Source organism: Protopterus annectens, chromosome 2.part0 (assembly GCF_019279795.1).
Source record: "Protopterus annectens isolate FY-2018-M chromosome 2.part0, PAN1.0, whole genome shotgun sequence".
NCBI lineage: Eukaryota > Metazoa > Chordata > Ceratodontiformes > Protopteridae > Protopterus > Protopterus annectens.
The window spans coordinates 1,967,586,617-1,967,610,810 of record NC_056728.1 but is presented as its reverse complement, the minus strand read 5'-3'; the positions used below and the strand labels follow the sequence as shown (position 1 = coordinate 1,967,610,810).

Sequence of the window (24,194 nt, the reverse complement as noted above, 5' to 3'; positions counted from 1 at the left end):
TATATATATGTATATATATATATATATGTATGTATATATATATATATATATATATATATGTATGTGTGTGTGTGTGTGTGTATATATATATATATATATATATATATATATATATATATATATATATATATATATATATATATATATATATACACACATCTGTAAAATAGTATAACACTGAGCCTTTCCTCTCACCTAAATTGCATACATTTCTGACAAAGCCCAGATATGTCCCCAAGATATATCATAGCTCCATGCTGGTAGTAGTCCTCTATTAATCACCTTTATCTCACTCTGACAACTATGGAGTTTAATCAGAAATGCAATAAGCTTAGACTCTGTCTCAACCTTTTGTGGCTGATCCCTCTATGAATTGCTCCAAAAAGTAGTAATTCATGTTCTCGCCTAACCATTCTTCTGGTTATAATAACACAAAACTTCAAAAGGCAGAAATATTGTCCAAATTATCTGGTTGAGCAATGCTAGCATTCTGAAAGCAAACAAAAGTAAGACCTAAGTTCTGCATGAAAACCATGGATATTTGTTAAAGGTGTTGTCACCAGGTCAGGGATGGGGTCTTTTATTGAAATACATCATAGAGAACAAGCACATAAACCGTGTACCAAACGAAAATCTACCCAAGGCGGTATCCAAGGAATGCAGATGGAACAATATGATTTTCCTCATCACAGGAAAAAATATAGTCCCTTGTGTTCTAAACTTAGTATATATTATTTCTGTAAGTAATACAAAGTACAGCTAATAGCCATTCATTAAAGACATGTAAGATAACAGTTTGGTAAGATAAACACGTGTATATATCATATTCCTATCATTGTACACGTTTACAAAACTAAATCTTTATATTTAATTTATGATGGAGCCACCATGTGGACTAAGTTTTACTAAAAGGAACTAATGAGCAAGTCTTTTACAAATGGATTCCTATACAAGTTATTCTGCAGTATAACAAACCCAGTACTTAATGCCCACCCTTACAAGCGTCTCTAACGGTCTGTTCCCTGTGCTTTCTCCAGTTAACCTGGTGAATTTGGTCATCGTGGGGCAATGTAGCAACTGCCTAATGTACACCGATAACCTTCTCCTCTTACCTCCCAATACTCAGACTTGAGAGATGCACTTAAATTTCCAAATTGGAAGCTACCCACTCTCCAGCCAAGACGGGAATAGCTGGTCAAGAGAAGATCAAGCCCCCCACCACACCATGTGGAACACACAGCACTCCAGAATACACACCAGCACTGCTGTGTTCCACCAGAAGGATAGACAACGTATACAAAACACAGATGGATACTCGTGTGCCTTTTATTAAAATTTCAGAGCCTGGAGAAAACTTGGCAGTCAGTTCTTAGTATGCATAGTCTGATGCAAGTTCTGAGTAGGAAACTAAATTGTTTCTATTACAAAAAGCATATAAAATTCATCGAACTGCACAACAATGTAAAATCATTAATATGCAGTACCCAGAAATGTTCACATTTGCCATAAACTGTATGTCAAAACAATCCTAAGCAGTTCTGTAACAGCATAGCAAACCTGTTCTCTTATGGAAGATATTAGACACCTATGATAGCTAGGAATATAGTTATACTAGCTTTTATACCATCCCCTATTCAGTTGTGTTGGTTTGTCAACCTGTATGTCATCAGCGGGATCGCAAACTGGTTCACAGATCGACAACACACCCAAGTGGGAGACTTCATCTCTACCAACAGGCCTGTCAGCGGTGGGGCCTTGGTTGGCATATACTTCTTGTAAGTGCAGGCCCAAATGAAGGGGCTGTGACTACCCAAGTTTGCAGATGACACCAGTTTAGGTGCCATCATGGAATCCCTTAGCAATGTCATTCTTTCCAAATGGGTTAACACAGACCAGTGATTGGTGCCATGGCCTAAAACTAAACGCTAAAAAATGCATCATTACCCCCCCCCCCCCTCGGTAAAATCAATGTCCTTGCTGATTATAAAATGAACCTCAACACCCCAAGTACCAATTCAGTATAGAGAGACCTGGGAACATAAGGTGACTATGACCCCAACTTTGACCACCAGGTGGCTACTGTAGTGTGGAAGGCATTTTATGTTCACCTCCTTAGCAAAAGGCATCAAACCTCAAGAGGTTGTAACGCCATTGTACTATTCCTTCATTAGGCCTATTATTAAATCCAGTGCTCCCTTTGGTACATAGGAACATAGGTCATAGAAAGTTACTAGGCTGTTGGCCCTGAGCCCCTTACAAACCTAGCCAAGAATTTAGCCCATGTTCCAACAACTCCGCACCCTGTGGCAATGTCTAGCAGGAACACAGGTGGAGTCCCAGGGGAATATTTTCTGTTTCTCATCCAGGTATCCAGGTAAAGGTTTAATGAGGTAATCTGCTTTACGTTGAGAGGTGTGTATTCCCCAAAAGGGGGAATCTCTCAGAAATCTGCTCCGCCAACAAGTCCTATTGTGAGGAACACCCAAAGCCACACAAACCTTTAGAGGGAGTTACTATACCTCAATATAAACCATATTACCCTTGAAAACCTATACTCCTCTCCAGTACGACCATAGTTGAATGCCCATTTCACCTAGCTGCAGCTGACGTATGTAGAGCAACCTATTTAGAAGAGTTAAAGCTCAACCATCAAAAAATAGATCATTCACAGACGAGGCGGCCAGAGGTAAAATTTCCACCCTCAGAGCAAATATAAAGATTCCTAACATATACACATACAGAGGACGGTACCACACTGAGATGCTATCATTTAGCAGAGACAGAATGTCCCACCTACCAGGCTAAGTTGATGTACAAACCCATGGCACTCTCCCTGGTGCGCTTCTCAGGTGTACTACCCAAGCTACCCGAGACAGCACGAATGCCACCTTAGTCTCTGATCGGAAGAGTGCACACACCCAGTGCAGTTAACCTGATTAGTAAAAGTAAACCGAACTTGCTCCTGCTAATTAGGTCAAGCAAAGTCAACTTTGAGGTTAAGACAGCCTCCCAGGTGAAAAATAACCGTAAGGCTTTGTACAGCTGTCAGAAACCTTAAGGGAAGCACACAGCAGTGTGCTGGCCTGGTAGTTAATGGTGTCATATTCACCAAGCCTGGCAAAAAAGCCAACCTGTTAGCAGACAAATTCATTTCCAACGTTACCCCCCTCTCACCCCCAGCCATCCCCCAAAATGACCCTCTAACATAATCCCTACCAGTATAACTAGGGAGCACCCAGCATCCATCTTCTACAAAGTTAAGCCCAAGAATCCTTTACTGAGATAGAGAATTGGCTAAATAATTACCAACTGATACTAAATCCAAAATAAAACACAACTTATGCTTCTCCATCCAACAAAGCCCAGTGACCCCACCTTCTTCATTCTCATCCAACAACACCCCCATCACCCCAGTACCAGAGACCAAACTATTAGGTGTCACAAAATAGAGGCAAACTTTAAATATTGTTCTTAAAAACTTAGAAAGTTGCTAGAATAAAAGGTGTTTTGTTGTCGTGCATTTTGTGAAGGATATGCTGAAACACAAATGCCTTTGATTATTTATGGAATTCAGTCTTCACAGATTTGACTAAAAAAAACACAAATTATATGAGAAACAGACCAAAAATATCGAGCAAAAGTCTGGACATTCATTTATTTATTTATTTGTTTATTGACATTTGTTCATAGACCCCATTTTTAGTGAAAAGACCCCATTTTTAGTGAAGGTCCAGGGAGAAAAGCTCCACAAAAATAGTATAATAGTACATGCATTACAGAGATGCATACAATTAAGTAAACTTATATACAATTAAGGTAATAGTGTGTTAAAAATAGTCTTGTAGAGATTTTTATAAGGTGCTCTAAGATCAGCCAGCACAACACTGCAGGGCAATATGTAAAGATTAAATACTTATTGGTGAGGCACAAATAGATATTAATAGGTAACTTGTATGTGACCTAATGAGTGATTAGGAAAGATGAATGGTGAGCAGTAACTTTCTCCAAAAGTTTGGACAGTTGACCGTTATGGAGTCCTCCGCAACAGAAGTTTATGCCTTTTTTATACGTATTGCCATCATGCAGCCATTACCTTCAGAGCTAATTCGGTAATAGAAAGGGTGTAGATCAGTGGGGTACCAGTAGCATTTGTAGTACCCGAATTCACTTCTGGATCCAGAGTTACAGGAAAATAATTCAGTGAATAAATAGCACTAACTAACTTGGTTGGATTCCTAGCACCAGATTTTAATTTTGCCCAGCAATGATCTTAGTTTATTTTAATTTCACAACAGTGCACTTGCCTTATGCCGATCATGCTTTGCATTATTTTAAATTGTAAAAGAGGAAAAACACTAAAATAAGCATTAGTTATCCATCGATACTAGGAATTGGAGCATCTGGTTTGTGAATGAACTTCATTAAAGTGATTGCATAATATTCATGGTTGTGTTAACTGCAGCTAATTAAAGCTGTTTATCCTGTTGAATATAACTCCAATTCTTGCTTCAACATCCAATCGCTTTATACATTCAATAGAATAATGTGCTTTACATCAACATATTTTTTCAGCAGTACACAACTATAATGTTTGGCATTACTAACAGTAAAAATCAAAAATGTAATAAGTGACCTGGAGAAAAAAGGAGGTCAAGCACAAGGAACAAGAGCTACGAAAAGATCTGACAAGGGTATGAGAAGATGGATGACGGTGAGTGCCAGACACCAAGAATATCAACTAAAACAGATTAAAAAAATCACAGAAATCAAATGACTTAGATTAGTTTTACAGGTTAAACTGTAGATTGCTGAACTAAAAAAATATATATATATCAGAACACTGCATCTATGACACACTCTCTTTAAGAGAGTTTATTCTGTTTTATGGTTGGAGGAGGTGACATGGATAAAGTTGGCAATTATGCTACAAGTTGGTTTCAAATGTTTCGTTGCTCAGTGCAAGTTGATGCAAAAACCTGCTGTTTTAGTAACATTTTAAGGGAGTTAGATTATTATTTTAAAGGTCCGTGATTTAAAGTTTTTCTTGCCTAAGTAATCTTGGCTTTGTCCAGAATTGAATAGCATAAATTGCTGCTGGTGTTTGACTGGCAAGCATTGTCATGGCAACATTACACACAAACAGGGTAGTGTATAGCTCATCGCCGCTGGAACATTGCTCATGACTATAACAACTTGCAAAAAAAAAGCTGTTGGGTAATGCACAAGCAGGACAGTCACTTTTATTAAGAGAAATAGCTAGCCACATTACAACTTCATGAGGCTAAAGCCTGTCAGAGAAGTAAACATTCAAGTGTATGTCTATTTCGAATGTAATAGGAGCGCAAAACCAAAGGATTACATCACACTGGAACTAAATGAAGACTGGAACTGCTCATTTACAGGATATTAAAGCAACATGACCCTGTGGGTGGGAATAAACATGACCTAGTTAAAGTGGGTATTGCTTTTTTCAGGTTGATCCCCCCCCTTATTTTCAACACTGGGATTGTCCCTTTAACACTATTCTAAGGATAGAGCTATTCTCTTTGTCATATGGGATAACTTACCGGTAGAAAGCAGTTCTTTGGCCAGATTGCTCCTGGATGCAGTCAAATCAAGCAGAGGAAAATTCAAACGGGAACTCAACCGCCAAATCGGCGTGGCTCTCAGCGATCTCTTTGCAGTCGGTGAGTTGTTGTGTCTTTTGGCTTTTTCCGGTTAGGGGTCACCACAGCGGAACTCCGGTCCGCTAATGATTGACAGTTGATTTTTACGTACTGAGTTTCCAGACCTATCGCACAACCTTCAACGAAGGTATGCCCATTTACGCATGTCTCCACGCAGAAGACGCTCTAGCTGAGAGTCAAACCAGACAACGTCTTACTGTGAGGCAACAGCGCTACCGCAGCACCACCTCCGCGGATTCTGTGCAGTCGGTGAGTGCACAAATGGGATCCAGCAGCAGGTAAAATCTCCAAATATCAGTAACAAGAAGGAAATGCTATTTATTGGAGAAATGCAAAAGAAAATAAAGTTGGGTGTGGAGGTGTTAGGCAAGTGTGGCTTGGATTGCAAGAATCCGATTGGCTGCCACCACTTGCTTTATCAACCAGTTTAAAATAGGATTTTTGACAGTTTAATCAGACCTTAATGCATGCTGAATTGTAACTGTACAAGGTAAATTACAACTTCAGTTACGATTTCAGCATGTTTTACATTAAGCTGTGTTACAAATCTGCACTGAAGTTTCTCTCTTGTTGAAGGCACACGGGGGTAACAGTTTGTAATTGCTATCGTCTCATAGTGCGCTTGGATGTAATCACAGAGGTGCTATTAGACGGTAGTCAGGGTTAATGAGTTAATAACTGAATGAGGCTTGCTTGATTTACAAAACTTTTGAAAGTGGTTCCATTTTTTTTTACACTTGTGGCATTGCTGACCAAATGCTAGGCACTTCTCTGTTTTAGACTCATGATTGACACCACAATTACGACAGTTAACTATAAAACTTGACTTTGGTTTTGCTGACTCACCCTTGTACTGCACTGAGCATGTCCGTTTTGCTGAGCTAGTCTTCGAACTTGCTGGAAAGTGACTGGTCCTCACTGGAAAACCTGCAGGGGCTGTAGCTGCCATGTGCTTAGGCCTGCTTCTGCTACCCATGTGCTGCATGTTGACTACGCTTGCTCTAGAGGCTGTTGAAACCATGCTCTTATCACTTGCAAGTGTACTTGTGTGCCTTTCTGTAAGCTCATTGATTTGACAAATCTCTGTTGCTTTGCTCAGTGTTAAATCACTGTCAAAAAGCAAAATCTTTCTCACTGCAGCATTATTAACATCACATACAAGCCTGTCCTTTAACTTGTATTTCAAATCACCAAAGTTGGTGATGTAAGATGCAAAAGTTTCTCCTGGTTTTTGGTCTCTTGTTTAATATAGGTGCCTGTCCAGTGTATCATTTGTCTGGGAGTTGCACAGTTCTCTAAATTTACGTTTCAGGCACTCTGGTCCTCTCTAGATTCTGCCAGTGCAACAGTATGGCGGTTTTTCCCCTCTCCTGCATGTACTGCTGGTGCATACACAAATGAATGCTCTCTTTCACTGGCTTCTGGCCCCACTAAGTTAAGCAAAATAAATGTGCATATTTCAGAAAAATCTGCTTGTATGAAAATGTCATAGTCCTGCTCAAATACTGTCCAATTCTCTGCAATATCATGATCAAACACAAGTGGGCTGGGTCTGCAAAATGCCTCTGCCATATCAACATAACAGTAGTAATGGTGCTTTAAATTATGTATGAATGTACACGCCCCTCCCCCCCAGAAATTTGCAAAATAAGTCTCCATAGCACAAGAACACTTTAAAATCACTGTACTTTGCGATATCACCATATATCAGTGTAAAAACACTTTGAAATTACTTTACTCTGAGAATGAACTGTACCCAGCACAAGAAACTCAAACACTTTGAAATGACTGCACTTTGCAAATGAACTGTATACAGCAAGAGAAACTTGAAAATGGCTGTACTTTGCGAAATAATTCTGTACAGTGTAAGAAATACTTTGAAATGGCAGCACTCTGCTAATAAATATACACAGCACAAGAAACTTTTCGAAATAGCTGTACTTTTATTGCACTTTGCAAAATAACTGCACTTTGCACACAGTAAACTTTTTGAAATAATTCCACTGTAATAAAGCACACACTGCAAACACTTCACACATTCTTGAGATACTTCAACTGTAGTTATGCTTTGAATGGCTTCAGTCAATGCAAAATAATCTCATGCCAAAACATTGTCATTTACTAAAAAAAAAATGGATGCCTTACTTTTGTAAGCTTATTTTGCCCTTTTATTGTATTCGTTATGCCTATTTGGCCTCCTATCTTGCTCACCATACTTGTGCTCGTTTTACTTTAAACATGCTTGTTATGCAAATAGGAGGTAACTCTGAATCCCATATAACTATTTCTGATAATGTTATCAAATGTGGTTTTCAACACTTCGTTTAATCAGCAATGTGTTTTGTGCCTTTTGATTGATTAGTAATACATTTTGTGCTACCCGTTTGATTAATAATGCATTTTGTGGTTTATGAATGCTTCATATCATTTTCTTTGCAAAATAAGTCATTTGTGCACGTTTTTGGTTGCCTGAAGTTAAGTTTCTGGCCATTTTTAATCTTTTGAGCACTTTTTATCACCCAACTTGCTCAGTTATACCTTCACTGTCAACTCTGCAGCTCATGGCTTGAAGTTGTGTGCTCAATCCAGGTTCTGACACCATGTTGCTCGTCTGGTCAGGATAAAACAGACTAACAGTTGTGGGTTCAGTTCAAGTAACTTTATTATATGCAAACACATCAGGATTAAAGCTTGGTATCTTAAACCTGATAACAGACTTGACTATTGCATTTGTACATGTTACACTCTGGCTGTTCTCTCAAAATGGCACTGCTGCCTACACGTGCTCACTTTATATGCACATGCCTACACTTAGTTACAACACATGCTCTGTTCTACAGGGAGTAGAAGTGCGGAGTTTGTGGAACAAACTGGACAGACTAAAGCACATAAGTGTTAGAAAGTTTAGTTGTTCAAACTCTCAGTTCTCTGCATCTGGGGTCTCCAGGGCCACTTGAAGTGATCATAGACAGCACCACAGTGATGTGGTGCATAAACAAGGGATACCAGATAGCTTGGGAGCTGTATGGTCGAATTTGAACCATCTTTCTAGGAAAAAATGCTAGGTCAGTCATTTGATTTCTTTCCCAGTCCTGTTTTTAATTTTTTGCCAACTGCTTTGTTGACAGATTGAAGAACAGAGGTTGTTTGAATTCCTGTCAAAACTGTCTGCATTCCGGTTTTAGTAGTACAATTTCAAATTGAACAGCTTTATGATGTATTCTGTATTGGCTTTAAAGTTTTCTTCTTTTATTCTTCAGATTGAAGACCTATCTGATGCAGCATTTGCCAATCTCCACATGAAATATGAAGAATCAGAGCGTAGCAGGTGGACTTGGACATCTAAAGCACCAGCCCAAAGGAGGGGTAGCAGGTATGCTTTAACATACAAAACGTCTTCCCTTGCTGTAGTTGTACAGAAAACATTCCATTAGTCTTAAAATACTTACCCCCAGCCTATTCTGTTTCACTGAATGCAAATGCCAGCATTTAGTGCATCTATCCCATGCTACTTTTGTTTTTGTGCAGTTTTATCCCCAGGCACATTGCAATGCAAGAAATTAGTAATTCTGACCACTTTGTTACAGCTGCCTGTCTTCAGAAAGTTACATGTGGACCACTAAGTTTATAGTGGTCAGCAGTAGTATCTCATGCTGATTTGGAGCCTTTAATTAAACACACATGAATACTGATTGCCCAGAACAATTTAAGTGAATGAAGTTGACTAGCAATTTAAACACACTTTTTTTTTTTTTTTTTTTTTTTTAGGTCGTACAAGTCAACAGATGGCAGAACAACCCCGTTGCTTGGAAGCACAAATCCTTCCACCCCACAGCCCGCATCTCCTGATGGTGGGATTTACCACTCCTTTTCAGATCTGCAGTCCACGTCCTCTCCACTTAGTCCTATTAGTCCAGATTTGCAATCTGCCCCACACACCCCAGCCTCACGGGATTCACGATTGTTCCAGAATGAGGACACTCGTTCTTCTACACCAGACATTGGCTATGATGAACCGGTAAGGACTGTTTAATTGTGGTGCAGAAAAGGAAATCCAGTTTTGTTTTGAAGGAAGTTACAGCAGTCCCATGTGAAATACAAAGGAAGAGGAATTTGGTTGTGATCAACATTTCCTGTGATTGTATACAAAAGGTGGGCAGTCAAGGAGTTGTCTTACAAGTGGCAAGGTTTGCTGCAACACCTCCCCTATTTAATGTATATTCCAAGATTGCACACCCTAGAGGACAGATAACCCCATTACCAAGAGGTGTGCATTTTTCTGATTCCAGACCTTTTACCACAGCCATGTTAAATGTGGGTAGATGTTTGTATATTTTCCTTGCTTATATTAATATAAAAATGATGTCTGATACTGTTATGGTGGGGATGATGTATGATGCAGTAGCTGTTACATTAAAACATAGTGTGTAATGTGAAGGCATTCTAGGGTACTAATCCTTTTTTGGAAAAGCAGTTAAAAGTATAAGAAATAGTCTGATGCTGTCTATCTTCTTTCATTCTTGATGAATGGAACTCTGTTCTGATCCTCGGAACCGGCTCTGCTTTTATACAACTCTCACCAGCCAAAAACCTCTCAAGCTAAGACTCTACCCATAATGTCCCTCTCTCCATTACCCCCAGTCTCTTTTGCCGCTCTGTCAGCAAGACGCTCCAGACATTGCTCTCAGCTAAGTCTTTAAAAATTTGAGCCAATTCCTTGTATTTTTTGCTATCTAAAGATATATATATATATATATATATATATATATATATATATATATATATATATATTTTTTTTTTTTTCTAAGTTATGCTTTATAATTTTTTCAGCTGTGTGTTTGAATACTATACCCCTTACCTCTGGTAATGTCCATTATTATTGTTGGTAACCCCCTCTCCTGCCTTTACCATTTGTGGTAATTCTTAGTACTATCGTTGGTACTTTCCTTTTCACATGTACCCTTTTGGTATTTTTCCACTACCAACGTTGGTAGACTTTCCCTGTGTCCTCTATGTGTGTGTGTGTGGGGGGGGGGGGGTATTTAGCTTGTTACCTTTAAACGCTAATTCTTAAAATGGCATAAAAGCTTAAAGGCACTTCTGGATTTAAACAGTACCAAGACTGTGGAAGAAAGATGCCCTATTCTGATGGGCATCTTTCATTAGTTTGTCTAGGAGCTCCACCTCTCGACCAAAATTGCAACATCTGTCAGGCCTTTAGTTAATCAGGCCTTGGTTGAGCATCTGAATAAGCTCATTCTGAAGGGCTTGTAAAACTACTTTTAGTGAAACGTCCTTTTCTCATTCCTGCCAAAATCTGACTCTCTCAAAAAGAAGAGCTACTCTGTACCTGTGTCCCCTACAGCAGCAGTGGCACAAAAACATAAGGCTACGTTTTTTACTTCCACATAACTGAAAAAGATACTGAAGCTACAAATTCAAGAATCCTCTGCACAGACTACTGCTACTATGGTGCCTTCTGCACTGGCATCTTTAGTTTCCAGCTCTGTGCCGACTTAGGCTCTGTCCACCCCCTCAATGCAGAAACCAGATCAGAATCTTTTTCCCAGTACGAGGTGTTCACCTTCCATAGGCCCCTTTGCGGGCCAGTTGCTTATTCCCTTTCTGGAATGACTGGAGTCTCCTTTAGTATTATCCATTTGTTCCTCCAGGAGTGTCTCTGCAGTAGACATGAGATTGGTGGATCAGCTGTTGGTGACCAGAGGTATTCCTGCCCCTTCTCAGGCCCCTCTCCCTCCCTGAAGTTGGGGTATCTTCTCCAAGGACTCCTATATTATCTCCTCTTCTGACTTCCATTGGAGCTTCAGATCCCAGCACTTCAGTCCCCCAGGTGTTGTCTGTTCCAGTACTGTTAGGCATCCCTACCTCGGCACTGGATGTTGCTCTGACTTCTTCGGTTCCCTCCTCAGAACAGACAGATTGTCAGGGCCGAGACTCCACTGCTGGTTTAGAGGGTTTCAGATCAGCTCCTGTTTTTTTATGCAGAGCTGACGGCTGTTGGGATTTTGTTGGTTGTGGGTCCTTCCCCATCTCCTGCTTTGGAGGGCGGACTCTCGGAATGGTGTGTGACCTCCGTTTAAAGGTGGTCTTTCTTAGTTCTGGGCTCCCACTCCTCTTTGGGGTTTTTGCCTTCCAGGTTATGGAGAGAGTTTTAGCCTGCAGGCTCTCCGCTAGTTCCTCTTGCTTCAGTATGTCACATTACCGAGTTCCTATTAGATGACCGAAGACGCATTCTATCAAATGCGTCTTGGTCGAACTTAAAACAACAAAAAGGCAAAATAGCGAAGTGGCTTAAGTGAATTCTTTCCCAGGGAAAGAATTCTCTTGGCCACTTCCATTACTTAGCAGTTTTCGGCACTGTAGTGTGATCTTGGAGTTGGTATATTTAAGTTGGGGTGGGTGAAGCCCCCCACTTTATGTATTCTTTCAAAATTTTTTTTTCTTTGGAACACCGATTTTTTTCCCCTTGGAAAAAAAATCGCTGTTCTGAGCTTTCGAGATTGTAAGCTTTCACTTACATGGGGTCAATTATTCATCATTCATTTTTTTAAGAGTTTGATGTTAATATAGACGCACATTACCATATCTTCTGGTCCAGAGCTGTCATTTATCTCCATGACAGGACAGCGAGCACCAAAGCTTCAAGTTACCCCTGCTTAGGGCCCCTCTTCGGAGTCTTCCTCAGAGTTTCCTGCTGAGGAACCCCCCCCCCCCAAATAACATGTGCAAGAGGAAGCACCTAGCTTACCAGGAAAAATCTGTGTCAGAGGACATGGATTTTCGATGAGGGGGTGGTTCCCCCGGTCACACCCTGAAGATGTCTCCTTTGGAGACATCCTAGAGATTCTCAAGCAGAGGGGTAACTGGAAGCTCCAAGACCCAACTTCATTGGAATCCGTGTACTTGCAAGCGTTCGGTGCTCAACGATCTACTTCCTAGGTGACCCATCCACTGACTATCTTAAGCTGATTGTGCAGTGGGCTTGGAAGGCCCCTGACTCCATAGACCCTATTCCCCAGAAACCAGGCAGAATTCTTTCTCTGCCAGAGGACCATTAGTATTGGGCTGAGGGTTTAGCAGTAGATGCCATGGTGGTGGCGGCTGCCACCAAGAAGGAACTTGCCAATGAGAATCCTACTCATAGGTTCATAGGTTGGTACTAGGCTATCAGCCCTAGGGCCTATACAAGCCTAGCCATAACAATTCCCTGGCTATTTCTTCCCACACTATTTACATCCCTGGACCTCTGTCTAGCAGGGCGACTGACATAATCCCTGGGGTGAATTTCCTTTGTCCCATCCAGTCGTCAAGGTTCCTTTTGAAGATGGCCAAAGAGGCACTCTGCTTGACATGTATGGGCAATCTATTCCAGAGTCTGGGGAGTCTCTGGATCAGGAACCTATCCCTCCAGCATGTTTTGTTTATTGTGATGACAAGGTTTAGATCCTTGGAGCCGTGTGGCTCTGAGGGATTGGGATTTCTTTAAGTGTAGCATGTCCAGCAGCTCTGGGTTTGACATGGCCTTGTATGTTAAGCAGAGATCGCCTCGGAGTAGATATGTGACAGAGTATAACTGGAGTTTTTTAAGGCGGTCAGCATAGGGCATCTGCTTTAGGCCTGTGATTCTTTTAGTGAGGTATTTCTGCGGCCTTTCCAGTTGTTGCAGATGTCTTGAGAGGTACATACCAAACGAGGTGTTGTATTCTGTAATGGGTCTAATGAGGGATGAGTACAGTGGGACAATGACCTCCTTTTTTCTGGATGAAAAGCCCTTAGTGATAAGGTGTGCCACATAGAAGGATTTCCTGACTGTTGTGGCGATGTGGTTATCGAAGGTGAGATCACTGTCCACCTGTGTCCCTAAGTCTTATCACACTTTCGGTGTTTAGTGTACTGCCACCTATATGGTAATTCACAGATGCATGTTTTTTCCCCAAAGGGGATAACTATACATTTCTTGGCATTGAGCTTGAGCCCTTGGCTCTGGCACCAAGCATCTGTTTCTGTAAGGCCCTTTTGTAGAGTATCCATATAATTTGGGGATTCAATAATGGCTCCCAGTTTGCAGTCATCTGCGAACTTTGTTAGCCAGAGTCCCTTAGTGTTGGCCTGTACTTCAGAGAAGTAGATGCCAAACATGAGCGGTCCCAGAACTGAACCCTGAGGTACTCCACTTGTCTGGAGCTGGATTTGGAGTCTGCTACTTTTACAGTGTGGGTCCTGTCAGTAAGCCAGTTAGCAACCCATTGGGTGACGTAGGGATTAATGCCCAGCTTAGTAAGTTTATCTATGATTCCAGAGTGGGGGATGGTGTTGAAGGCCTTGGCAAGGTCTAGATAGGCTGTGTGGACCACCTTACCCTTGTCCATGGCTCTGGAGACTGATTCAAAGAAGTCAGTCAGGTTCAGGCGACAAGATCAGCCCTTCACGAACCCAAACTGGGTGGGGTCCAGTGTTTGAAGGTTGCCAATGTCTTTGTTTATAAGTTCCATGATAATTTGCTCCATGGCCTTGCAGATAAGGCTAGTCAGACTGATGGGACAGTAGTTCCCGGGATCCAGGGTGGATCCCCCCTTGTGGAGTGGGATAACTGTAGCTCTACGTCACTCAGTGGGCACGAAACCTGAGGTGAGGCTATGATTAAACAAGACACTTAGGTGAGGTGCCAGTTCATATTGTAGTTCATGTAGTACACAGCCCGGGATGTCATCTGGTCCCATGCATGCTGTATTCTTAGCTTTGAAGAGTGTGTTTTTTACCTGTGTGGCCATTATTACCGGAATTTGGCTATCTTCCGGTATTGAGATGGGCCATTTAGGGGGTGAGAGGTGGGTGAAGTTGGCACTGAATCGATATGCCAGGATATTGGCAATATCCTTGGGAATCAGTATATTTAATGCCATACTATTTTAGCTCAGAACAGATCTGAACATTGCCATTTAGATTCTTGACATAGTTATAGAATGCCTTGTGGTTGTCTTTGGAATCTTTGGCAATTTTATTTTCGTAGCTAGCTTTGGAGGATTTTATGAGGGATCTCAGTTTCTTACTGAGGCTGGTAAGGGAGTTTTTTGCATCCTGGGATTTTCCTCTTTTCTGCAACAGTTTCTTCCTTTTGTTGTAAAGTTTGTTTATGGCAGGGGGCCACCAGATTAGCTTTCTTTTTTTGGATGAGAGCGCCTTGGTTCTATTTGGGATGGCACGATTCATGCATGAGTGGATGTGCTCATACAGTGCCTTAGTGTAGGATTCAGCAGTTGAACTTTCAGTTCCCGTCTGCATGGGTGTCATGAAGTTTGTCACTTCTGACTTGAGTAGCATGAAGTTGGCTTTGGATAAGTTTTTTATGGAGGTTTCCTTACTGGGGGGGTGGGATGTGGATGTTAAGGGTGATTAGCTTATGGTCAGACCTGACTAATGAGGGGGTGACCATGGGTGTGGAGCATCTATTTCCCATGTTGGTAATGACCAGATGTTAGTCGTGTTTTGCTGTTGCAGTCATCACTGTAGGGTTCTTCCTGCCGGCAGGCAGCCCTCGGTCGGCCAGAATCCCAAAGTCTTGGTCCGGCGTCGGCTGTGTACTCACCCTCCCTGACGTCAGAGCGCCAGGGGTACAAAGCTCCCAGCCGACACCATGTTCTCCAGTCTTTCTTCCCGCGAGGTGGAAGCAGTTCGCATGTGCCGGTCGGCTGACTCCTGTTATTTTTGGTGCTTCATACCGAAGACATTCTTCTTTTCAAAGCTAAGTACCCCGTTGGGGAAACTTTTTTCTTGCTCCAGACCGATGTCAGAAAAAGTTAATAATTGTATTTCATGTGGGAAGCAAATACCTCCTAAGGATTTTTACTCTTACTGTATCCCTTGTCTAAGCCCTGACCACGACGTAGCTAATTGTCTGTTTTGTGCTAGATTTAATCAAAGTAATATTAAACGGAGATACGATTTTGCCTTTCATTACTTTGGGAGGCGATTTAATTACAACATGTCGTCGGACACGCTTCCGACTACCGGAGTTCATAAAAGGCGCAAGCATAAGGATAGGCCTCCGAGGTCCAAATCAGACGATGGTTTACAATCAGAGCCAGCTGCTGGTTCGGCCGTAGTCAGTGAGCCGCTTTCGCTGCCCCTGTCGTTGGCCATTACAGAACCGCTTGCCGAAACGGACTCCCACGAGGAGCCAGCTAGGCCTTCGAATACTCCAGGTGCAGGACCTTCGAATAATGCTCCCTCGGATGGGTCTGGAGCCACTGTGCAGGTACCGGCGTCCGAGGGGGTTTTCAGGCCTACGCAGCTTCAGGTAAAGACAAAGGCAAAGACTCCTCCTAAAACAAAGAATCAAGCCCAGGCCTCCTCTGATCCGGGACCTAAATCTCAAAAACAAATGCTAAAATGGCAGAGGACTTGCTAACTATGATTAGGGGTTCACATCCCCCTCCTGACAAAAGGCCAAGACAAGAATTGGATTATGAATCCTCTGATCAGGCATCTATCTCTTCAGTGTCTTCCTCTGAACAGGATTATACTTTCCCTCCTTATGAGGATTATGATGCTGAGGAATCCATTCCTTCAGCTTCTCCTCCTGAGGATTATTCTTTTGGGGAAACTTTACATGACATGAGGGAACATCTTCACTGGGAAGGCCAGGAGTACTCTGAATCTAAGAGAAGGCTTGGGGATTTCCTTCTTCCCCAGCACAGACCCCTGGCTATTCCTCCTATTTTGGATATTGTGGATGATGTCTTTTCTGAGTCTAATTTAACTCCTGACTTCTTTCCTCCGGCCCCTGCTAAGCCTGACAGATATTACAGAGTCCCTGACTCACTCCAGTTTCTTTATAAAAATCCTACTGCTGATCCAGAAACCACTTCTCAGGGTTCTAAGGGTGTTAAGGCCGCCACTGCTAAGAACCCTATTCCGTCAGATAAGGATTCTAGAGCTTTGGAGAGATGGGGCAAAAAAGTGTACACTTCTGCAACTTTATCTATTAGGGCTTTAAATTGTCAATTTCATATTTTGAAATATCAGCAATACCTTTTGTCTGTTATGAAACAAAAACTGGGTACCATTTCTGCATGTGCAGACAATCGGGAATTACATGATTTGAAGCATGCTTGGTTAAAGGAACAAAATTTGCCTAATCAAGTGAAAGCAAAGTTACTGGATGCTCCTGTTCAACATAATGTTTTGTTTGGGTCTAAGGCTGAAGAGGTTATAAAGAAAATGGAGGATAAGGCAAAATCCATGCAAACGGTTAAGGATTTCTTACAAGTTCAGCCTCCTAGATTTAGCAGAAATTGGCCAGCTAAAAATTGGTCCTTTCCCAGCTCGGACAGGCCTCAGGGGTAGATATAGGTGCCCCAGAGGGAGGGCCCAAGCACAGACCTCTTATAGACCTAGACAGTGGAGTGCTTCCACCCCCAGGGGTGGAGAAGATAGGTCTCAACCTTACAGGAAACCGGCTCAATGACTTCCCCTGCATGGCTCCAGGAACCTCTCTCCTGGAAGCTCCTCAGGGAGGAAAACTTTCTCTTTTTCACCGAAATTGGACTTGCATAACCCAGGACAAGTGGGTTCTGGATGTAGTTTTAAGAGGTTACAAATTCCACTTTCACACCTTATCAAAACTAATCGGATGGCCAGACCTACCAAAAACTCAATGGGCAAAGGCATTAAAACAGGTGAGGTCCCTCGTGGCTGAGGGTCATAGAACTGGTTCCAAATTCAGAGACGGGACAAGGCTTTTATTCAAGACTTTCTAGTACCCAGAAAGCAAAATACTTGGGAGACCCATCCTGGATCTGTCAGTCTTAAACACTTTCCTGGATATCCCAAAAATGATGGAGTTGTAGCGAAGCCATATAGCGAAGCGATATACCAAAGTTCAAGATGCTTACTCTGCAGCAGCTCCTGCCAATGTTGAGCAAAAATGCATGGATGGTGACACTGGATTTAAAGGAGGCTTAGCTACACATTCCTATCAGACAGGAGTGCAGAAGGTACCTCAGGTTCAAGGCAGGCCCGAAACATTACCAATTCTCTGCGCTGCCCTTTGGCTTGTTTACTGCGCCCAGGGTCTTTACCAAGTGCCTGGCACCAGTAGTAGCTTACTGCAGACTCAAGGGAATTCAAATTTACCCTTATCTGGACGACTGCCTTATTCAAGCAGACAGCAAGGACATTTTACTCCAGCACCTGGAATTTGTTCAGAATCTACTCAAGTACTTGGGATTCACTGTGAATGTAAAAAAGTCAAATTTGAATCACACTCAACAGTTAACTTTCCTGGGTGCTCTTTTAGACACAGCAACCCAGATGGCATTCCTGACATCAGAAAAACAACTACAGCTGGCTTCAACTTTCAAAAGCCTGGCGTTAATGTCTCGGCTAACTGCAAGGAAATTCCTGCAGACTTTGGGTTACATGGCTTCCTGCATCCTACTCATACCATATGCAAGACTGCATATGAGGAAGATACAATGGTACCTAAAAAGCGTATGGTGCCAGCATTGTCACAGTCTGGAAGCAGTGATTGCTGTCTTGCCTTCCTGCAAAAGGAATTCCATTGGTGGGCCATGGCATGTCTTCAAAACAAAGGGAAAGCCTTCAGTCTACCTCCAGCCTACCAAGTGATAACCACAGACACCTCGGATTATGCATGAGGAGCCCACTTGCAGGGGAAAGGCCTGCAAGGTTTTTGGACAGAGGATCAGAAGCATCTACATATCAATTTAAGAGATGTTAGCTGTGCAGAATGCCCTCTTGGCTTTCAGGGATCTTTTACAGCCAGGACAGCTTCTGATACGGACAGACAACACCACAGTTATGTGGTACATAAACAAGCAAGGGGGTTCACACTCCTACCCCCTTTGCTGACTAGCCATGACTCTATGGAACACAGCACTAGCTTGCAAAGTGGACCTACAAACTGAATTCCTGTCACTGAAACAAAACACTCAGACAGCCTGAGCAGGAACCTGTCAGACCCACACGAGTGGATGCTGGACACCCAAATATTCAAGATGATTACAGAAGCCTGGGGCTGCCCGGACATAGATCTATTTGCATCTCCCCACAACTACCAGTTAGACCTTTTGCACAAGGACATATCACAAGCTAGCATGGAAAGTGGATGCTCTCTCATTCAGTTGGAGGAACCTCTCGGGGTATGCCTTTCCACCACTACCTCTTCTACCAAGGGGGGTGTTAAAAATAAAACAGGACAAACCAAAGCTGATCTTACTAGTCCCGAATTGGCCTCGACAATTTTGGTACTCAACACTGATGAAATCTCTCCCGGGAACCTCCTTGGATTCTACCTCGGATTCCAAATCTTTTGTCTCAACATCAGGGGCCAGGTCCTGCACTCTCATATCAAAACTCTCAGCCTGGCAGCCTGGCGTATTCAGGGCTTATGATTAATCCTACCCTTTCCAAACCGGTCATGGATGTTATCCCAGAAGCTAGACGGCCTAGCACTAGGAAATATTATGAAGGTAAATGGATGAGATTTTGCACCTGGATGCATGCTCAGGTATCAGATCCTCACATTCCAAATATTCCATTGATTCTACATTACCTTACAGATGTGTTGCATAAGGGTTTATCTTTTTCCTCCATAAAAATACATGCCTCGGCTATCTCTGCACATTATAATACAGATCATCCAATTTTTTCACATCCACTTCTGAAACAATATCTCAGAGGAGCAAAGAATTTAAGGCCCCCTAGGACACCACCCATTCCTGCCTGGGATCTCAATTATGTCCTGGAAAAACTTGCTCTGCCTCCTTTTAAGCCTGCTGCCACATCTGATATAAAGTATTTATCATGGAAGACTGTTATCCTACTGGCTTTAACTTCAGCCAGGAGAGTCTCGGAGTTACAAGCGCTCATGGCTGTGAAACCTTACATTATTTTTCATCAAGACAGGGTTTCTTTGAGGACTAACCCTACTTTCATGTCTAAAGTGGCTTTAAACCAAACTATTCACCTGCCAACTTTTTTCCCTAATCCACAAAATAAGGGGGGAGAGGATCTTGCGTTCTTTGGACGTGCACAGGCAGCTTCGCTTTTACCTGGACAGAACCAAGGATATCAGGAAAACAGAACAACTGATCTGAAGTAGGAACTTCATTTGTCAGCAACCTTTGGGACATGGATCCGATCTCGGATCCGAGCCGGCAACTTTTACCACAGCATAGATCCGAGCTCCTAGCTCCTCCCTTTACCCATAATCCCCTGCCAACCCTAACTGACCTCAGATCTAGTTTGCCGCGATTCAAGCCTACAAGCTGGATTTCGAGCTCCTGGCAGTTCAGAGTATTTGTGAGAGAAAAACTTAAAATTTTTTGTACTTTCTCTTGTGTGATTGTGTAAGATTGTTTAGGTTCCCTCTTAGATATCTTTTTTTGTAAAATTTTTCCTCCCTACCCTTGCTGGTTCGTAGTGTGTGTTTGTGGTGTGTGTAGGGGCCTAGTGAGTGTGTTTTTCCATTCAACATGGAGGCCCCTAAAGCCATCTTTTCAAAATGCACCGAGTGTGGCCATAAGCTTTCACCGGCAGATGGCCGCACCCAGTGCGTTAGGTGCCTTGGGGTTGAACACCTCTCTTCGGGATGCACTATTTGTGCAGCGTTCAACCCCAGGGCGCTTAAGGACCGGAGGTCGAAGCTGATTCTGGCGGGCCTTTTGCCCCCGGAATCTGCTCTGGCCTCCGGTTCTTCGGTGGCCGCTACCCAGCCCTCAGTGGTAGCCACCCCTGCCTCCCTTCCTCTGGTCGGGACTCAACCTCCCGTTTTGGCTCCGGAGGAGAGGGAGGCCGGAAAAACCAAAAGGAAGGAGAAGCACCATAAGCGGCGGGCCGAGGACTCTTCCTCTGCCCTGCCCGCCAAGCGGGCTTCTCCATCCAGGGTTTCTGGATCGCCTCCTCGGCTCCGGTCCCCTTGTTTTTCACCGGGACCTGGGGAGGAGGCAAACCCAGTCCCCGTCGAGGCGTCACTCTAGGTCTGCCTCGGTGGCCTCGTCGAGGTCCACATTTAGTATGTCAGATGGTAGACCTGGACCGGATGATGAGGAGGTTCATCCAGGCCCAGCTGCAGATGGGAGTGCTCTTGTCTCCCCCCCCCCCACTCCGGGGGGGAGCTCGACCCCATTTTTTGCCCCCAACTGCCCCTTCTCCGTCCCGCTTCGGATCCGGGGGGGGTGTCTGAGCAGACAGTACTAGTTACTTCGTCTCCGACTGGTCCCTCGAGTTTGTCGGATCCGACCTCTCGGAGCCGTGGGCGGAGCTTCGGATCCGTGGGACTTTGTGTGACTTCGGCCCGCCCGTCGGTGCACACGGGTCCTTCGGATCCGGGTCTCAGCCCGGATCCGTCCCGCTGATCCGGTGGGAGCCGACTCTCGGAGCCTATCGAGAGTAGCTCCCCCTCGGCTTTCGCGGTGGTGGAGAGGGCACTGTTGAGTGCATCCGAACCCCCGGTCCAGGCTTCGGCTCCTCCCTGCACTCCCTCTCAGCTGGTCCGGGCTCCCATCACCCGGCCTTCGGGACAGCCTTCTTCAGCATCTCTGGGTGTTCCTGCGGAACGTGATATTGCTGGTGAGTTTTCCTCTGACAGCCCCCCCCCCCCCCAAGAGGTCCCTCACAAAACCAAGTGTAAGAGGAGGCACATGGACTCCCCTGAGTCCCTTACCGAAGATACGGACTTAGATGGGGAAGGCTCCACAAGGTCACCCCCTGAGGATGTCTCCTTTGGAGACATCATGGAGATGCTCAGGATTAGGGGGGGGGTGGTCTGCCCCCAAGGCTTCCTCCGATGAGTCCGTATTCTTAGAGGCGTTCGAAGCAGGGCCATCTACCTCTTGGGTGTCCCCTCCCCCCGACCCCCTGGTGGACCTTATTTCCACCAGGGCTTGGAAGGAGCCGGACACTGTAGAGCCAGTCCCCAAGCGCCCGGATAGGATCCTGAGTCCCCCTGCTGAAAGAACCCACTGGAGCAGAGGTCCCCCTGTGGATGCCATGTTGGTGGCGGCGGCCACCAAGAGAGCTGGCTCAGGAGAGCTCTGCGGTCCACCCGCCGAGTAAGGACTCTCGAGCGATGGACCGCCTGGGGAAGCGGGTCTTTAGTTCAGCAACCTTCTCCATGAGAGCGCTGAACTATATGGCACATGTCATCCGGATGCAGCGGGGTCTAATAAAAGAATACGCTGCATCCCCCCCAGAGTCCATGTCGGAAGGAGACAAGCAACTGTACTCCTCCCGAATGTCTACTTTGCGTTCAGTTTCTAACACCTCTATGCGGTTCTTATCACACACCACTGAAGGAGCCGCTAGAGCCGGCGGAGCCGGCCTGGTAATCAGGGGTCAGGCTTGGCTCCGACACTGTGACTTCTCGGAACCCTTTAAGGCGTCATTCGCGAATGCCCCCTTTGGTTCTGCACTTTTTGGCAAAACCGTTCTTGACACTTTAGTCCAGAGCGAGAAAGACGGGAAGATGTCTGCCGTCGGAGTCCACTTCTCTGCTCCCCAGAGGTCATTTTCTAAGAACCAAAAGGGTCAGAAGAAGATGTGGTTCCGAAAATCGCATCAGTCCCAGTCTGCTCCGGACAACCAGTCCTCTCGTGGCAGAGGAGGACAGGGAGGATGCCGCCCAAGAGGCAGAGGGGGTCCCAGAAACTTTGGGTCCAGAGAACCATTCCCTGAGAGGCCCACGCAGAACCCCTGTGGGGTTGCCCGGCTGCTCCACTCTGGAGACAGTCGGGGGGGCGTCTTTCGAAGCACCTAGCAATGTGGGAGTCAATAACAACAGATCGCTGGGTGCTTCGCATCGTATCCAGAGGTTACCAAATCCCCTTTATTGTAACCCCCAAAACCAAAATCCTCCCCGACGTACCACCCAATCAAAGGGAGGCAGCTGCTACAGAAATTCAGCAGCTTTTGCAAAAAAGAGCCATCCAACCCATCCCCCCAGATCAGTTCGGATCAGGGTTTTACTCCAGGATCTTTCTGGTGCCAAAAAAGACGGGGGACTTGAGACCCATTCTCGATCTCTCTCTCCTGAACCTGGCAGTACCCAAAGAAAAGTTCCGAATGGTCACTTTACAATCTATTCTCCCCCTATTACGGGAGAACGATTGGATGTGCTCGATAGACCTCAAGGATGCGTACTACCACATCCTAGTGGACAGACGCTCCAGGAGGTTCCTCCACTTCCGGCTGGGAGCCAGTCACTTTCAGTTCAGGGCCCTTCCCTTCTGTCTCACCTCAGCCCCCAGGGTGTACACCAAAGTCTTGGCGGTCATAGTGGCCCACCTGAGGCTTCAGGGAATTCAGGTCTTTCCGTATCTGGACGACTGGCTCCTCATCACCCCAACAAGGCATCTGCTCTGTTCAGGCAGGGATTATTTCCTCAACCTTGCTCCATGTCTAGGGTTAACTATCAACATGACCAAATCCTCTCTAGTCCCCTCACAGGTAATAGATTTCATAGGGGCGAGATTGGATTCCAGGATAATGCTCGACTTCCTGACTTCCGATCGGCTTCAGAACCTGAGGTTGCATGTCAAGGCCATTCTCATGCTTCCTGCTCCACCTGCTCTAGGGTCCATGGCGGCAGCTATTCCTCTACTACCCCTGGCCCGCCTAAATGTGAGGGTCCTGCAGTGGACCCTCCCAAGTACAATGGTCCCTGTCTCGCAACCCCCTGTCCCATCCTATTCCCCTAAGCAGGGCTTGCAGAGAGTCGCTCATGTGGTGGCTCCGGTCCCAGAGTCTCCACACGGGACGACCATTTTCGATGCCTTCCCCTGTCGCCACAGTGGCCACGGACGCCTCTCGCCTGGGGTAGGGGGGGGCACTATTCAGGCAGAACGGTCCAAGGCACGTGGAACGGCACAGAGACCTCTTGGCATATCAATGTTCTAGAGATGAGGGCGGTGCTTTTGACGTTGCAGGCACTTCACAGCCTTCTACCGATTGGGACAATTGCAGTACAGACGGACAACATGTCAGTTGTCTGGTACATCAACAAACAGGGGGGAACCAGGTCTTATCCCCTTTGTCGCGAGGCCATGAGAGTGTGGGAATGGGCGATTTCCACCAACCGCTTTCTTATTGCAACGCACATTCCGGGACGGTCCAACATCCTAGCAGACAGGCTCAGTCGTTCGATTCTGACTCCGTACGAATGGTCTCTCAATCCTCTAGTAGCGAAACAAATATTTGCCCTATGGGGGCAACCCTGTTGCGATCTTTTTGCCTCTCCTTCAAATACCAAATGCAACAGTTACTTCGCTCTAATCCCCCCTCAGGGGGAGTCCCCGAGAGACACTCTAGCACATGCTTGGCCTCCCGGTCTCCTTTACAATTACGTTTTTATACTCCTCGTACTGCTGGTCATAGGCAATCTGACCAGTTGTTTGTCTCCTTTGCCAAAACAAGTTTAGGCAAGTCAATTTCTAAAGTTACACAATCATGGTGGATAGCTAGTTG

The 24,194-nt window shown here is 44.6% G+C and overlaps 1 protein-coding gene across 1 annotated transcript in view; it reads left to right on the top strand.

The window, feature by feature from the left end:
• The window catches only part of KANSL1 (KAT8 regulatory NSL complex subunit 1), a 1,638,220-nt gene that overhangs the window by 1,530,553 nt on the left and 83,473 nt on the right, over nt 1–24,194 (top strand). The window contains exons 14-15 of the mRNA XM_044060463.1: nt 8,948–9,060; nt 9,456–9,705. Coding sequence (XP_043916398.1) covers nt 8,948–9,060; nt 9,456–9,705 — 363 coding nt within the window. The remainder of the gene's footprint in view (nt 1–8,947; nt 9,061–9,455; nt 9,706–24,194) is intronic.